General features: G+C 46.9%; 1 protein-coding gene across 5 annotated transcripts in view; it reads right to left on the bottom strand.

Moving 5' to 3' along the window:
• The window catches only part of RGMB (repulsive guidance molecule BMP co-receptor b), a 30938-nt gene extending 13748 nt beyond the window's left edge, over window positions 1-17190 (bottom strand). Inside the window, exons 1-4 of one of the 5 annotated variants that reach the window (XM_059418286.1) lie at window positions 17070-17190; window positions 15435-15510; window positions 11887-12158; window positions 5832-6340 (exon numbers count right to left, since the gene is read on the bottom strand). In XM_059418286.1, the coding sequence (XP_059274269.1) occupies window positions 5832-6340; window positions 11887-12158; window positions 15435-15439 (786 nt within the window). In that variant the 5' untranslated portion in view covers window positions 15440-15510; window positions 17070-17190. Of the gene's footprint in view, window positions 1-5831; window positions 6341-11886; window positions 12159-15434; window positions 15511-16494; window positions 16710-16881; window positions 16953-16983; window positions 17003-17069 lie in introns of those variants that run through there. The other 4 variants (XM_059418287.1, XM_059418284.1, XM_059418285.1 and 1 more) reach the window with 4 other exon arrangements.
• Window positions 17191-18008: the final 818 nt, after the last annotated feature.

Below are 18008 nucleotides of genomic sequence, written 5' to 3'. Positions count from 1 at the left end.
CCCCCTGTATCTCCCTCACCCCCACAGGGGGCCCTGTGACACACAGTGGGTTCCAATGCAATGCTGAGTTAATCATACATTTTTTTAAAAAAAGATTTTATTTATTTATTTGACAGAGAGAGATCACAAGTAGGCAGAGAGAGAGAGGAGGAAGCAGGCTCCCTGCTGAGCAGAGAGCCCGATGTGGGACTTGATCCCAGGACCCTGAGATCATGACCTGAGCCGAAGGCAGCGGCTTAACCCACTGAGCCACCCAGGCGCCCTAATCATACATTTTTATCAGAGAAAAGGCTACACTGAGCAGGAAGCTACAACTGCAAACTTCTTCCCCATCTGTTCCCCAATATGCCTCAATCAGTTTCTTTCTGTTTGGTAACCATTTTTGCAAAAACGAAGACCAAGATAAGGAGCTATTATAAAGAGATGGCAAGAATTTCCTATGTAACAGATACTCCTAACAAAAGAAAGAGCAATTTTAGCCATTAAAAGTTAGTAGCGGGGCGCCTGGGTGGCTCAGTGGGTTAAGCTGCTGCCTTCGGCTCAGGTCATGATCTCAGGGTCCTGGGATCGAGTCCCGCATCGGGCTCTCTGCTCAGCAGGGAGCCTGCTTCCTTCTCTCTCTCTCTCTGCCTCTCAGTGTACTTGTGATTTCTCTCTGTCAAATAAATAAATAAAATCTAAAAAAAAAAAAAAAAAAAGTTAGTAGCAATGTATCTGCAAGAAAGTTTGTGATCTCTGGAAAGACAGGGCTTTTTAAAAGATTTTATTTATTTATTTGACAAAAGAGATCACAAGTAGGTAGAGAGGCAGGCAGAGAGAGAGGGGGAGGCAGGCTCCCTGCTGAGCAGAGAGCCCGATGTGGGGCTCGATCCCAGGACCCTGGGATCATGACCTGAGCCAAAGGCAGAGGGTTTAACCCACTGAGCCACCCAGGCGCCCCAGGGCTCTAGAATTTTAAGGAAAACACCACTGCCCTCTCTGTAACAATGCAACATCCAAGAACAGTGTCCATAGATACACAATACAATCCTGCCGCTGGAGTATGAGGCATTGTCTTTAGTTGATAAAAATAAGAATGATCACTATGTGTAGCTCAGACTATCTCTATAAAGATACTAAAAAACATAGTGGGGGGACAAACACTTGGCCACAAAGAAGATGCACTTGGCCTGGGGTTTAAGGAGGATGGTTTCTCCAACCTTGATCCAGAAATTGCTTAAAATGACAGTTGAAAGCCTTTGAAATGCAGGCAGGCCTGGTGGCTTTTCCCCTATTCTCCAATAGAGAATGGTTCCAGAACACTAGTTAACAAGCCTGTATACTGCTGTGAACAGCAACTACAAGCGATGGGGCATCAGTAAAGAGGGGAGGACTCAACTCAGCCTCTAGGACCCCACAAAAGAGGATGTCTTGTTGTGAGGGAACACCTTGGGTTACACAGTTTGAAGGAAGGAGAGGGAAAGCAAGAACAAACCGAACAATCTAAGTCTTCCTTAGATGATCTCTACTATCATCAACCAGTCCAAGTTTTCAGGCATTTCCCAGAAAGTAGCTGGAATCTGAGATTGAGGGATAATTATAATAATTTTCAGGCCATTTCCCAGAAAGTAGCTGGAAACTGGGACTGAGGGACTTTAAAAAATAGATAACTGCCAGGCCTGGCCCTCTTCCCACGCTTTGGATAGGCACTGGTGCTCCTGCCCCTGGGATTACCAGGAGCTGGAAGCCCTGAGCCATAGAAGTAACATGCGAAGGCGTGTGGGGAGCGCTCCCCCAGCTGGTCTGCAGTCACCTGGCCTGGTGCAGACAGACAACACACCTCGTTCCCAAACGCAAACACTTTAAGGTAAACCATTTTTCAGTCAAGGAGGAAGTATGGAAATTTTTGTAGCAGATCTATAAAGGAACCTGCTGTCAACCCCCCACCTCCCCTTCTAGTTGTCATCTTGTTTTACTGAGATTGAAGGACAGCATGACAAAGCTGGAGGGATGGAAAAGGACACGATTACATTAAAACAAACAGAAAAATAAACCAGAGGTATCCAAAGCACTTGTAAAAAGTAAGTTTGAAACGTATTCCCATTGTTTAGGTGTACAGTAAATGCATTCCTAAAGTTCTTTGGAAAAGGAATCACTTGAAATGTACCCGAGAGACTGGCAATCTTAATACACACGGCTAGGAACGTATCTGTACAGAATCTCATCAGAGAATTTACCGCAAAATCACCTTCTGGAGCCATGGCATACACAAATCCGTAGAGTGCACGTGAACAGAAACAGACACACAGGAGACGAAGGGGCTGGCAAAGGGACTTCGCAAGAGGTGGGATAGGAGATAACCGTCTGCACAGGTGATCTAGCCTAGTTACCGGTCTGAGGCCCAGGTGAGCTAGGTACACGTGTCCTCTTTGGAACCTAAAAAGTTTCCTCCACCCCGCAAAATAAAAACTGCTTTTCTTTCCTATTTAGCCAACTCTGCCAGTTCTAAGCCCGTCCCTCTGGTCTCTCCTCTCCAGGGCCTGCAGGCCTGCAGCCGCCGCTCACAGCCACAGGTGGGGGAGATGGCCCGGAGCTGGTGTGGATCTCCGTGGAGGTGGGAAGGTGTGCCAGAAAGCCCCGCAGCCCCTGAGGTGGAGACAGAAAGCTAGCCCTGGCCTCCCCTTTAGGAGCACACCTCCTGGCAAAGTGAAAACCACATAAGACTCCTCTGAAGAGAGGGAGACAGGCGCAGGATAGGGGGCGGTGGGGGGCTAAGGGGTGGTGGTGGTGGTGTGTGTGTGTGTGTGTGTATGGCTAAAAGCACGAATGGCCTTCCTATACTTTAGGAAGTATACCTGTAGCGCCACACTAAGGTTCCCAGGGCAGGGGGACAGAGAGGAGATGGGGGGGAGCTAAGGTCACACTGCCGAGTGTCGCAGGTCTAGCTGCCCTAAACTCGCTGCCTGCTCTGTGGATGAAGGAAAAGGCTTAACAAAGAAATGGCCCCTTGAATGCAGAAGACTTCACTTTCTTTTATTCAGTTTAGATATTTTTCCCCTCACCTTTTGTCTTTTTGTGATGAGAGAAAGGTACCTGAGGGCAATTAGGGATCACAAAGAGGACCCCGAGACTGCTTGCTCATGGAGCCACGTTCCCAGGATTGAGGTAGTGTCTTAAGGACCTCACTGTGCCTCAAACCCTGGCTCAGTGACTTAGTTCAGTGCTGAAGGTATTGAAATGAGTAAGTGCTTACAGACGACAATTTCAGCAGCACAGCTGACCATCGTCTACCACAGCACTGGTCAGCTTTTCCAGCTAGTGACACCAGCACACAGGTCATTAAAAATGTCTGACCCCAAGGACGATACGGTATCTGTCAAGTGCAGTGCTAAGTTACCAAGCAGCTGGTCTATGTACGTGTTTGTGGGCTCAGTAGAGCAGAGACCTGTACAAAAAAATCTTCTGAAAGGTTTTTTTTTTTTTTTTTAAGTATTGCAGTAGACATTAAAAAAAAAAAATCAGATCTTTTGGGGAACTTCAAATGTATTTTTTGCCTCAGTGTTATTTTTATTACCATCATTTTTTCATTGCTTAGAATTTTTAAAAGATTTCATTTTGGCTCTGGGTAGGTAAAAGGAAATTGCACTGCAAAATTTTAGGGTTTTAGTTGTGCTTCACCAGCACAGGTGACATCATCACGGAGATAGGTCTTTGGCAGTAACTTTCCAGATGCTTTTGGGAGCTTTGGGGAGAGCTGCAAAAAACAGAAGGAAAAAAACCCCACAACTATCAGAGGCAGGTGAAACCACAGAGTCATGGGCTCCTGAACAGCATGGTCACCAGATGTGGGAATTACTTTCCAACAGTGCACTTAAAGACCAAGTATTCTCATTGTCTGCTGGAATTTAAGTCAGAGGACAGCTTGCCTCCCTCATCCCTTTTGGAAAGGGCAAAACTTTTGATCCTCATCAAACTGTAGGAGAAAATGAAGCTGTACTTCTTATTCATTTGCTAAAAACGATGGCAGACCTGATCACAAATGAAATGGATCCCAACCTAAAGAACTTCAGTGTCAACTGTTCCATTTATAGAATATTGATACTTGAAAGGTAACTAGTTGTTCCAATTAATTCCAAAACAATCACTAAAAAGTACAGAATTCTGAAAGGCTAATTAACAAGTAGAAGTGACACACGATTGGATGGAAGGCACGGAAAATTAAATTTAAGGCTTGAGTATTTCCCCATGCACAAAGCACCTGCTCCTCTCCAAAGTACCGCTGACGGCCCTCCAAGCCCTCAGTTACCTACACCATCGATGACGACTTTCTCCATTCGCAGTGGAACTGCTTTTTTGATCTCACGTTTTCCCTAAAGGCTATTCCCAGGTTTTATGCCCTAAGACGCTGCAGCAATGATGGATTTTTGGCCATAGTTTGTCTTATAACTTCATAATTGTGTAACTTTCTACCGCAACTTATAGCCGGCACATATTTTAACATACAGATAGGAAAAATCATTTACATACTTATAAAAACCAGTGGAGGAAAGGTTTATATGAGATGTAGGATTTGGAAAGGCAAAGCCTGGGCTTTTACTGGGAGCTGAAGTGTAAACATTTTTGAGTTCCCCTAGATGTCTGGACTAATGTAACAGACTTCTTTGTTTTGAGCAACGACTTCTAATCTTAGATTTGTGAGACCCCTGGGTGTCTCTAGGTATCTCTGGAGGTGCTATAAAATTACCTCCTCAAAATGCCAAGTAAAATAATTCAAATTCACTTAAAAAACATGCCACCCATGTTTGGAGGCAAGGGAGGGTATTCTGGAATCAAAAGAACAGTCATAAATATTACTAAAGCTTGATCCTTGTCAATTACATTTTAGTCTAAACCAACTGATGAATAAAGGAAATTGAGCAAGATGAAACAGTTCTGTGTGATTTTTGTGATTAGGGGAGACTGGGAAGAAGCTGGTTACTTGGGACAGTCTTTCTTCTGGAAAACCTTTTCTGACCTCTACATTTACTTACTAATGCCTGAATTAGTACTCACTGGCAACTGGGAACCTTGTTCCTAGCTCTTCACCCATTTGCACGGACACTGGCACCTTAAAGTTGATTTAAATAAACTCTATTAGGTATCAGTTTCTTTAAAACAAACAAACAAGAATACAGACAGGCAGGGTTAGCTGAACTTACTTTTGTCAGTTTTCCCCCCGGCTTCTTCATTAAATTGTTTTCCTGAGATTACATACACATTATATATCACTGCTCCACAATACCCAATTCTAAAATTGCTTAGTCATGACAAGGTTAATAACAAAAATACTCTGGGTTTGCCACTAGGAAGCTGGCCTATAGCCATTGTATTTTTACTACAGTTTCCAAATTTCCAATAAATTATGTTTCCTGACGGGCCATTGCCCCAGGTTTCAGAGCTTTCTCAGAACACCCAAGTGAGTCATCTGAAAAGTCAGAATATGGATTTAGAAACCAAAGTGACAAGAATCACACTCAAAAAAGACACCACAAAAAAAAAGTATACATTTTCCCCTTAAACCAACCTGTCTTTCCATAGAAACTCAACTTGTATTTTTTAAATTTTTCGTATCACTGCTTAAACTTAGACCCACATTTTACATAAGCCCTAAGATTCCAGTGAGAAATCCTTTACAAAAATTTTCATTTAATCCTCCATTCACCCTGTTAACTGCTTGCCAAAAACAAGAAAAGGTTCCTTTTAAACTAGGTCTTCTGTATCATACTTCAAGAATTGTCCAAAGGGGAAAAAAAATTGTCTTAAGAATCAAACACCTTCAAGTTACAAGTCAGAAAGAAAAAAAGTATACTTACTTTATTTGTAGCAGTAGCACTGGATCCAGGGACCACAGGCACATTCGTCACTTGAACTGAAAGATAATTATTATCTATGAGTGGCCAGGCTCCTTCCACTTTGCACGTCTGAAAGTGATCCTTGAAAGTTCTAAGGTGAGGATCTCCGAACAAGCCACAAAAAAGGTAACCAGGAGGGTTCAGATCCCCTCCCCCGTGTTCTCTGGCTCCTGCGTGGCTGTGATAGTTACAAGGGTCATGGGTCACTTCAGGGTTGGTAGAGGATGTGGGTCCGTCCTTAGAACAATTCCTCTGGCTCATGAGGTCACTGATACCCAACACAGCAGAATGGTATACCAGGTTACCACGGCAGGCTTTTGAAGTTCGCTGGGTGCAGCCAGCATAGGCACGCAGAGCCTTGCAAAACTCAGAGTCAAAGCCGTCAATGGCAGAGTTCAGGTGCGAAGTCAGGGCCACAAAGTCCGTGGTACATTTCTGGATTCGACATTGGGCCGGCTGTTGGCAGTCACCTATGAGAAAGAAGATAAGACCCAACATTTTTTTGAATGCTTTGCAACTTCCTGGGCTTCATGAGAAAATGACATCCTCCTTTGGAAACTGTTCTATAGCATACCCTCCTATTTTAAGAAGGCCTTCAGAAATAGGGTTGCATTGTGCTTCCACATGTCTCAGCCACTGGGAGAAAAACTGCATGCAATTAGTTACCTTAAAACTTGAAATCATGAGCTGCTGTGAGTGAACACGAGTCTGGTCCAGTATTCTTACATGAAAATTATAAGGGAATGGCTAAATGGAGTACCTTTTCACCCCTGCTATTGTTTACAGATTTTGAAAAAGATTCCTTTGCTCTAAGGCCAAGCCAAAGATGTGAACCTTTGTTTTGATTTTGGAAAGGGCGTAAGTCATTTGCTTTGGAAAGCACAGCGTCTATGCACAAAACCACAATTAAGGCTCCACGCCTCAGGTTGGGACCCCTAAATTATAGCATGATTAGTTAAAACCCCTTTACCTGACTCTAGTACAGCTACAGGGTAACAAGAAAAAATCCAGGTACTAAGTTATTCTGTATTTCCTTAGGGGTGTTTATTAAGGAACTGAACATAAACTGACAATCTCCTGGATGCTCTGAAATCTAACTGTTCTCTTAAAAAGACAGAGTGACTCATTGGATCAAGCTGTGTATTTACTTCTCCCTTAACATCCATCACTACTGGATCCCAGGTCACAAGTAGGTCATCAGGAAAGGTACACTAAATCAAAAAGAACACCAGATTGAAATCATACTGCAAGGACAGTTGATTCCACTGACTGTTTTATTAGAAAGAGAACCAGGGGGGGAGCCTGAGTGGCTCAGTGGGTTACAGCCTCTGCCTTCGGCTCAAGTCATGATCCCAGAGTCCTGGGATCCAGCCACACATCCGGGCTCTCTGCTCAGCAGGGAGCCTGCTTCCTCCTCTCTCTCTCTCTCTCTCTCTCTCTCTCTGCCTACTTGTGATCGCTGTCTGTCAAATAAATAAATAAAATCTAAAAAGAAAGAGAACCAGGGAACTACAGCACACAGAATTCTTAGAGTATATATAAATGACTTCTTTCCTTAAGTCAACAGTTCAGATACACCTAATGATTAAAGCAAAGCTAAAATAATTAAAAAAAAAAAACCCCAACTCCAACTGCCTTATTTTTTAAAAAAGTCAATTTTCAAATTATGTTTTGCCACTAGGTCCTCATATAAAAAAATTAAGAGGCGCCTGGGTGGCTCAGCTGGTTGAACACCAAACTCTTGATTTCAGCTCAGGTGAGAATCTCATCATCTTGGGATTGAGCCCCATGCCCAGCTCACTGTGAAGTCTGCTAGTCCCTCTTCCTCTGCTCCTCCTGCCTGCCTTCCCCCACCACCCCTGCCCTACCACATGCACACTCTCTCTCAAAAAACTCTTTTTTAAAAAATTAAAAACCTCTCAAAGCATAAAAAGATACAAGAATTGCCAATACTAGGTCAGTTGTGTGCGCCAGTTTTATATTCTGACCCATAAACTGGGAATGCTAGAATTACTGAAAAGGAAAATACTTTTCCTAAACATCCACCTCAAGTTTTATAGAAACTAATTTTAACACGTACTTTGTGTTACTTAAACATTCTTTTTAGGTCTCTAAACTGGAGTAACTTTCCATACTTTCAAGTCTGACTCCTCAGCTCAGAAATGAGAGGAGGTTGTTTTTGTGATTTGCTCCAGGCATAAAATATTTTATAATTCTTATTCAAAGTGATGGGGAAAAAAGAATATATGTTAAATATGTAATTATTTTAAGATGTGGGGATAAATTTCAGGATAGTATCAAGATTTAGGACTTCAGCTGATGAAGACTTAAAATTAACCCTAGTATCATTTTAGAAAAATACTTTATAATCTTTCCAGTATTAAGGTGCTTTTAAACCTGAATGGAATAACCTGTAATCTCTGTTTCTGGCTTGAGTTAAGCAGAAAAGACTGGGGGATGACAACCCCTCAAGCCACCTCTCCCACCGTTTTTACATTTCAAAGACCAAGAAGGGAAAAATGTAGTCTAGATTGGGCTCTAATGTGAGTTTAAAAAAAAAAAAATTACTGTTTTGGGGCTATGGACTTACAGCTATCACTAAATCCCATTAAAAAAAAAAAAAAATCACAAAAACACCTTCATATGTTTGGCCTATCTCATGTTGGCTCGTTCTAGAGTTGACAAAAGCAGCTCCTATATTTACAGAATTTCTCTCTCCAAAGTAGATCAAGTCCTTTTCAACCGTTTGACTTAAAAAACCAAAAACCAACCAACAACCTCAAAGGCATTAGAGCCATTTTACATATTGGAACAATCAAGACAAAGGGATATTAAAAGCCTTGTCGTGGCTGGATCATAAACAGCTAGAACAAAGTCCAGGATAAAGTGCCTTTCCTCAAATCTTTTCCTTCCTCAGGTCACAGATGCTTTAAATTCCTGATTCTCACAACAATAGCTGACAACTTAAAAAAAGACAACTCTTCTACCAATTATTATTTTTTTCTTCTTAAATAAGATTTCACAGCCAGCAGAAAGCAAGGAAATAAAAACTGGGCCAAGATCAGTGAGTAAAGAACAGCTCCTAGACTATGAATAAATGACAGGACGGGAACTTTCCGCTAAACTTGCAATGCCTATTTGTTCTTTTTATGGTCTATAAAATCCTTCCGAGCATACATTTACTTATAATTATTTTAAATAGTCATAAAATATCCAAAGTAAGAAGAGCATGAGATGCAGATGTAACTGTTCGGGAGAGAAGTACGATATAGACTCCCACCTCCTTTGCCTTCCTTATCCTCCTCCCCTCTCCCTTTTTCCCAGCAGGCAGGTGCCAGTTCTTTTGAGAAATGTCACATCAAATAGAACTCCTTGTGTTCTTTTGCGTGGGATGAGGTTTCCAACAGCCTTTTCAAATAGAGATGATGGGAAAAGAGGAGGACTAACTAGAGAGTGCATCTGGGTCAGCAGTTTCAGCCCATCACAGGCTCCTGTATAATGACTAATTCGCAGCATACACCCAGAAATATCCCGGCTTCATGAATTTATAATGACAGCGCACACTTTGCCTGTTGCAGGCGGTAAAGTAAGCTTCCTGTCAAGATGCCAAGACAATGCAGAGCAGAAACAATCTCAAGGATGTAGCGAACAAAGCCATGAAGAGTATGAGTAAGCAAGTAACTCCTATATTGCATCTCCATTCAGGAATTGTAGAGATTTGCTTAGAGTGGATGTGAGGGAGGGGGGATGAAAGGACTTTTTTTATTTCCTAGGGCAGAAAACAAACTCTGCTGTTACAGATGTCTCCATTTTTCAAGTCAGATGATCAATGATTGGTGTGATAGTGTTTTCATTCCAGTTAATGAAAGTGCTAAAGGATTTGTGGGTCTACAGCTTCCGTTAATGATTCAAAGACCTCACCATTCAAGACCATTTCCTTGAGGCCAGGACTGCACGAGTGAATTTGCTGCACAATCACCAGTTTATAATAAAAGAAATAAGATATGCTGAAGCTGAATTAAGTGAAACGCAGGGCCATATGGGGTGCCGAGGCAAATTATACGGATCCAGGCATAAAACATATGGTAGCCCATCTGCAAAGAGCACTCCACTAGGCTCTCTGAAGAGAAAACAATCTTTGCATTTCAATACCAACACTCTTCAAAGAAATCTTTCAATAATGGAGCCTTTTTTTTTTCCCCCCTTGTAACCAAATTAATCATTCCACCCCAACAAGTTGTCCACAGGTATCACTCACCACGGAAACTCTAGGTAGAATCCAATGGTGACTTTAGTGAAGACCCAGGAAGATACTGAGAGGAGTTTCTCATCCCAAGTTTTGAAATAAGGCAGCTCACATTAAACATTGTAACAACTTCAGTTTTTCATTACTGGCCAGAAAAGAAGTTTTCAAGGACCACATTCCAATTTTGTCTTAGAACCCTCTGACAAGGAAGGGAAACAATATCCAAGCAGTCATGAGGGACACACAGTCCTAAAGAATACTTCAATTTCCATTTCAAGAAACATACACTTTGACATTAAGAAGACAGATTCTTCACACAAAATGCTCCTGAATGTAGCTTTTGACACATGATTAAAAATTTCCATGTGACTGTAAACAGGTTGACATTACTAAGATTCTAAAGTCACTCATTTAAAACCTTAATCGCGGTAAGGTTTATCACTTACTATCACTTACTTAATCACTTACTATCCCACCCTATGTTTCCCCAAGTGAGTGTTAAAACGCAGCTGTTCCATCATAATGCAACGAAACGTAAATTAAGTCTCCTCAAATGCCACATTTTTTCCCCCATGACTTAGAAGACCTCCCAGATTTTTAGCAAGGCTGCTATGACTTAATAAATAAATACTACTCCACACAGTTGGGTGGCATTACAGTTCAGGATTCTCCAGATCAGAGAGCCGTTGAGACTGTGGTCATAAAATACAAGACAAAAAAAAAAAAAAAAAAAAAAAAAAAAAAAAAAAAGTCTCGAAGAAAAACTTATCTCATGCTCTAGTTGTTCTCAAAACAGAATTTATCTTTCAGCCTGACACTGAATAAATTCTTGAGACAAACTCCTCGACGTGGTCCTTACTTAGAAAGAAGGTCCTAAATATCCCCACCCCAGGCTTTCTTGAGATACAACGCACACAGAACATTGGGTTAATGCAACTTATTTCACAAGAAAAATAAGTACCACCTGCGAGAAGGCTCGTCTGCGGGCCTACTTCGGGAGGACCAGACAACTCACTCTTGCTTCCACGGGGGGAGCGCCGGCCTCCAGAAAGCCTTGTGCCATCTGTCAACCCCCTCCTGGAACCCGAAAACACGCGGCGAGCCACAAAGCACGAGTTTCCCCCAAAGAGGGTGAAAGCGGAATTAAAAGCAGCTTTCGCAAATACGAAAGAAATTCCTCGGTGAAAGACGTTTAAGTTACTTCGAGATTCACCCCCCCGCCCCCGGTTTTCCAATTCCGCTGAGAATCTCTACACGTGGGGCCATTTCTCCCCCTCACGGCCACCCCCAACTCCAGAGCAGCAGCACAAGGCTCCCGGTCTCCCCTCGAAGGGGGCGGCGGCGGCGGCGGAAACCTGATCCCAGCCTGACTTTCAGTAAACACCGCGACAGTGAGCAATAAAGCACCCGGAACATTTGTCCCGGGGGCGCAGCCCCCGCCGCCCCCGCGCTCTAAATCTTTGATAAGCGGCTGTTGGGAAGGAGATTTACCAACGGTCCCAGTCGAAGGCGGGGAAACCCGAGGGAGGGAAAAGGAGGGAGGGAAAGAGGCCTCTCCACTGCGCCCTGGGCGCGCCGCTCGACCCCGCGGGTGTGCTCCTGCCGCCGCGCCCCGAGCCCGGCAAAGGTGCAGGTCTGGAGCCCGGGAGGCCTCTCCCGTCTCGCCACGCCACGCCGCCCTTCTGCCCCAACGTGTGCCTTCGGGACCGGGGTGTTTGGGAACAAAGCACTCGGCCCCGGGCTGGCTCCCCTCGCGCGCGCGCCTCATACCTGCGTGGAGCAGCCCGAGGCTGAGCAGTAGCAGCAGCAGCAACGCCAGGGGCGGCGGGCAGAGCTGGGGGCGGCGGCGCTGCTCAGCCCCGGCGGCGGCAGCGGAGGCGGCGGCAGCGGCGCAGGAAGGTGCTGCTCTCAAGCCCATGCCCGTCCATGCAGGTCTCGTGGGCTCCGGCGAGGGCGGCGGCGCGGGCGCCGTGTCGGGTTCGTGGCCGTGGCCGTGGCTGCGGCATGGACTGGGGGACGCTCCTCGCTTCCTCTTCTTCCTCCTTCAGGCCCGCGTCGGGTACGGGCCGCCGCCACCGCCGCAGCGAAAAGCGCGCCGCGGGCGGAGCGAGGCGGCGGCGGCGGCGGCAACGGGGCGCAGCGGCATCGCGGCGGCCGGAGGCGGCGGGCGGGGCAGAGGGGGCGGGAGAAAAGACACAAAGACCGTGAGCTTAGCGCTGAGCCCGGCCCCAAAAGCGCGGGCGCCCGGGTCCCGGCCAGCGTGGGCTCAGCGGGCGTGGACCCACCGGAGGCGCGCCCAGCCCTAACGAGAAGCCGCTGGCATCCCGGATATCTGCGCGGCGGACCTGCGGTCAATCAATCTCAGCCCCGCACTGCCGCCCCGCCCTCCCTACATGCGCCAATCCACGTCGTCCCCACCCCTCCGGCCTAGCCCCTCCCTCCAACCCCATTGGCTGGAAGCGCGGGACCTCTGGGCCCAGCCCGCCACTCGCAGGGCCCAAAGCGCCCGCCCCCCGCACCTCCACCCGCCCTCAGCGTACTCGTTGTAATTCGAGTTCCGCGTCCGCAGGGTGAGAGTCCGGTCCGCCGCGCCCGGGCTCAACCTCCCTCCTGCTCCCTCCGCTTCTCTCCCCTTTCCGCGATCTACTGTTTCCTCGTGCCCGACAGAAACTGCCGACGGCAACTCTCTTGTCGGCGTTAACAAAAGCACCCGCTTTTGACTTCCCCTTTAATTAATGTTGATCGGGTTTAACTTCCCCTGAAGGTTTTTTGGTGTCTGTGTGTGTGTGTGTGTGTGTGTGTGTGTGTATGTGTGTGTGTGTGTGTGTGTGTGTGTGTGTGTGTGTGTGTGTTCTAAATCACCCCCACTCTGTCCCTCCCGCGCCAGCCCCGGCTCCTGAGAGGAAGCGGGCGCTTTTACCCGGAGCCGTGCGGCAGGTCCCCTCGCAGCCAATCACATCTGCGGAACCGCGTTCCGAGCCTTTTCCCGACCTTCTGTAAAGCTAGCGCCCAGAGGCGTTGGAAATCCGAACGCGACCTGCGGTCGGGAACAGATCGGAAGGGCTGGGAAGGGACCCACCAGCGCCCGGCGGAATTCGCGGGCGGCTTGTGCGGGGCTCTGGCGTTATTGTTCCTCTGACGTTTCCCTTCCTGAAAGCAGCGGGGAGGAGTCTGAGAGTGGGCGAACTCCGACGTGTTCGGTTACAATGTAATTAGGTTAATGAGGATAGTGAGTTTTTAATGCAGTGTGGAGTAATTACGCCACCGTTTCTTGTTGCTCGGCGGCTTTTCCACGATTTTTCTTAGTCTATTAGCATAGTAATTCAATGGCAGGTCACTTTCTACTTTTGTCACTTGGATAGATCCAAAAACGAGGGGGAAAAGACCCGGTCGTGTGCCAGGAAAGAGGTTGCCAAATCTTGTCACAGGAAAGCATGTTGTGAGGTTGATGATAGGTTCCAATTTGTTATCAGTAGGTGCGAAGTGGTATCTAATCTAAAGAATGGCTTCAAAGACTAGGAGCTACTTCCACTGTCCTTGCCTTTGCCATTCCTCCGAGGGGCTCGGGGTTGCCGTTTTAAATTCACTTCTAGCCAAATTGCAGTTTGCAACCCTACCGGTTCACTACTCATAATCTCTAATTAGCAATTTCGTATCAACCACCGACACGTTAATACTCCACATGTAACAATGTGCTAATCAATGGACTAGGATAATTGAGGGCAACCCTTCGATCACTCCGGCTTACTCATTAGACACATTATGAACTGTACAAACCACTAGGTCCCTAATGAAGGATGTCTATCTATTTTTACTGTAACTTTTCATTACTTACCTATTACATACTATGATGACTCAAGTGGTAAACACACCTTTCACTGCCCAAGATATAATCCAAACCTTGTGTATATCCATAATATGCTTAATAATAGCTTCAGAGTTGCCTGGAGAAATGACTTTTCGCAGGCAGAGTTATCTGATAATGATTTTTAGATAGTATTGTGGAGTAAATACTATGAGACCAAAAATTTATTCTCTTGCAATTCTTACATGAAATACATGAACTGAAATTAGTGAAATGCTGGTAAACATCTTTTAAAATAAACCAAATCTGAGCAGTTTTTCAAAGTATTTTGCTAACAAAAACTAACAATAAGATGTTTCTTTTCCCTTAACCCAAGATTTAATTCGACCCTTATGAAAGAAGCATGCCACTTTATTGATCATACTTCAAAACACATAACCAAAAGTTAAGATCAAATTCAGTTTAGGTGGGTTTTTTTTCCGCTATCATTACTTTCACTGGTTTCTCCCCCTGCCACTTCTTCCCCACCTCCTTATACTGCTCCTTAAACACACAGTGCTCTAAATTATTTTATCAATAGAGGGCATCCTCGAGCCACTACAAATTCTTGTATAGAAATGGAACTGTATTTCAGAGGGAAAACTTCATTTTTTTCTAAGGTGCTTTATTGCTCATCTGTTGTAAAATTTGACAAGCCCAAGATTTATAAGGCTAACAATTCATTTTTTATTACCACATAAGTGTTCAGCCTGCTTGAGTAAAATGTTAATTTTCACAATTAAACCGCAAGGTGGTTCCTGTTTTCAAGTCTTTAGGTCAGTTGACATACTCGCAGGGTAAATTCGGACTGTTAGCAAGATCCCGAACGGGCTTGTAAAGCAAGAGCGTGGTGAATGGTCGCTTATAGCGCATCCATTCCTCCGGCTCGAATACTGTAAGTTAAGCAGGATTTTAAGATCCTGTAAAGAAAAATCTGGGGATTTTCCTCCCATAAAGTCAATGACTTATAAAAGTCTTACATCTTAATCAGAAAAAAAAAAATCATGACGTGACAGCTTGCACAGCTCACACACCCACCCTATTTCTTGTTACTTGTACTCTTTCTCTCCTCATCTTTGTTTTCAGGAAGGAAAGATGAGACCAGAACAGCACAATTAGAGGACACAGCAAAGCATCCCATGGTATGAACGTGTAAGTGAACAGAATTAAAACACTTGCCAGCAACATGAATGGATTCTGAATAAGAATGAGAAGTTTCTTTTCCTGAACCTATTATACATGCTGTCTTAACTATTCCCCTGTTGATTTATCTCCAGACATCTAACACGAGGGGCTCACCTAGGACAGAGGAGCTAGGGAGCTGACCGCGATAACGATTTGTGCTACCCATTCTAGAGTAAGCCCCCCACCCCACCCCCGCCCAGCTCTCTAGTCCAGGGTGACCGCAAAGCGGGGGCTGAAATAGCCCGGAGTCCGACAGCCCAGCAGCAAGCAGCTAGTGGATTGTACTTACATCATTCTTAACCCTTCCGATCCTGGAGGGGGCTTGACGGGATCAGGGGGCCCCCGAGCTCTGGAGCACGCAGGACCTGGGTGTGAGAGAAGACCCCAGAGCCTGGCGTGAGCGCTGCGCCCCAGGAAGGAGGGGGCCCGGGGCGTGAGTGGGGCTCATCACCCGAGAGTACACAGCCGGCGCCCACGATCCCTGCGGGCTCTGCAGCGGATCACACCGCTCAAAGCGGCAGGTGCAAAAAGCATTTGGGAACCGCTTGCCAGCGCGCGGAGGTAATGCGCTTCCTGTCCATTTATCTCAGGAAACCAGCGCAGCCTTCTCTTCCAAACAAAATTAACCTCTCATTAGCCAGCCACTGACTCCCAAGAAGACCTTAAAAGCTTTACCAGCTCGCTAATGTACTTAGGCTTTTCTTCCAGGCAAACGCGGCCGCGGTGGTGACTGTCATCAGCCCCGGGGGGGGGGGGGGTGTCCTCTGGGTTCCCCTGGGAGCCAACCGCTTACCTTCCTCCCCGCCCCCGTCCCCAGCTTCAAGTCTAGGAAACTCTGGCCAATCTGGATCCCAGTTTGTGGTACTCCGCAGACCCGACACGCCTGAACGGACTTCACACCACAAGTCGCCAAAACAAGTTCCCACTAGTTTCAAGAGCGCCCCTCATATCACATACTCAGCTCGCCTATCTTCAAGAAATGGGGAAGGGTACCCTGGAGGTACTTCTATGGACAGCTGTCCCTGGGTCATAGGCACTGACTGTCCTTTACAGCGCCAGCCGTTTACGCAGCAGGGACAGGAAGCAATGATCCGAGGTACGGGGAGTAGTGTCAGCTAGGATCTAGCCGATTCCAGGAGTGGAGAATCAAATGTGGTTCTAGGTCTGCAAGAGAAGCCTTTTGGAGCGTTGGGGTGTTCTCACCCTGGCCCCCCGCCGCCCTGAGGCTGGCAGATTTATACCACACAGGTGGACCAAGACCTAAACAAAACAGTCCGGGCCTCTGCCTGCTGCTCGCCCCCCACGTCCCCCTTGGCCCACCGCAAACTTCGACAAAATAAACAACTCACCACAGGCATTCCCTTGTCTGCAGCGCGACGCTTGCCAGCTGGGAAAATAAGCCGCAAGCCACGCGGCGGGGGCGCAGAGGGAGGGCAGCGCGGCGCCCGCCTCTCTCCCCCAGGTGGGGGCAGCGATACCCGGGGGCAGGACGGAGGCTCCGCCTCGGGGGCCGCTTTCTCGCCTCCCTGACTGCTGAGTGAGCGCCGGGCGAGGGGCTGCGCCCTTCCAGTCAGCGCGATCTCTCGGCCACCCAGGGAAGGGGGCGGGGAGGCAAATCACTCAGTTCCCTCCCGCGTTCTCGAAGTGTCTTTCTCTCGCCTTAGGTCTCAAAGAAGACCAAGCCTAGGGGCCTTCACCCCCCCTCCCAGCCCCACACCGCCCCCTGTAGGCACTACCCGGATCTTTCCGGCGCCGCTGATGAGTGGCGGGGACCGGCGTCCCAGAGTCCCAGCCTCCGGGTCCCCGCTCCGCTCTCTCCATGCTCACCGCCTCCTTACCCCCAAGTCCCGCACAAAGAGGCCTTTCACTCTGCCAGCGCCACCCTCCGCGCCGCCCTCCACCCCGCCGCGTTGCCTTTGCCCACCAGCAGGACCAGCCGATTCCCGGTTGGTGATCGTGGCAGCCGTCTTGGGGCAGGCCGGCCACGGACGCGTGCAGGCTGTTCCCGCTCGGCGCCTTGGCAGAGGCACAGATGGAGTCCCCCGCCCGCCTTTCCACGCCACACGGCACCAGCCGCCACAAAATGCACCCCTTCTTCTACATAAATGATCTCTGAGGGTCTCCCGAGTGTCTATAAATGGTGGGTGTTTGTGGCGGGGCCCGGGAGGGGTTTGGCGTAGTGGCGGGCATGGTCTCTGGACTTTCGCTGAAATGAATCCAGCGACCTATCCTGTCCACCCAAGGTGCCAATGTGGATGTTTCAGCTTACGAAAGCCCAGGATAACGATTTGTGAATTGTGATGGGGGTGGGGGGGGGGATTTGAAAAGACGTCTAAGACCCAGGTTATAAAGAAGAAGTCCACGAAATGTTCGGGGAACGACAATCACTTGAGTCAGAGAAGGTGTGGAGAGCAAGAAGGAACGGATTAACTTTCTCCCCCTAGGCTGATCTTTCAAAGTTAAAAAGTAAGCATCACAGGTATTCAGAGGTAGTTATTGTTCTGTGCCTTCAGTGCTAGCACCGGCAGGGTGCTTTCTTTTTTATTTTATTTTACTTTTTTTTTTTGTCCAGGGAAAAGTTGCAGCATCTTGACTTAGGGATTCCACTTTTTTTTTTTTTTTTAATCTCCTTAGAATATCTTTGACCCTCTCCAGCTTTGCTTCTCTTCTCCTGTCCCCACTCTTCCTTATAATTTCTTGATCTAACGCTAGAGGCAGCATAGGGCAGCATAAAGAGGACAAAGTGGAAATCCAGAGAGGAGGGTCTTGACCTGACTTTCTGAGTGGGACTCTTGGGCAACTGATTTAATGTCTTTGAACTAGAGGTCACTATCAAGAAAGTGTGTGTTAGGGGCAGTGGTTT

Source organism: Mustela nigripes, chromosome 12 (assembly GCF_022355385.1).
Source record: "Mustela nigripes isolate SB6536 chromosome 12, MUSNIG.SB6536, whole genome shotgun sequence".
NCBI lineage: Eukaryota > Metazoa > Chordata > Mammalia > Carnivora > Mustelidae > Mustela > Mustela nigripes.
This window is presented reverse-complemented; position numbering and strand designations above follow the sequence as displayed.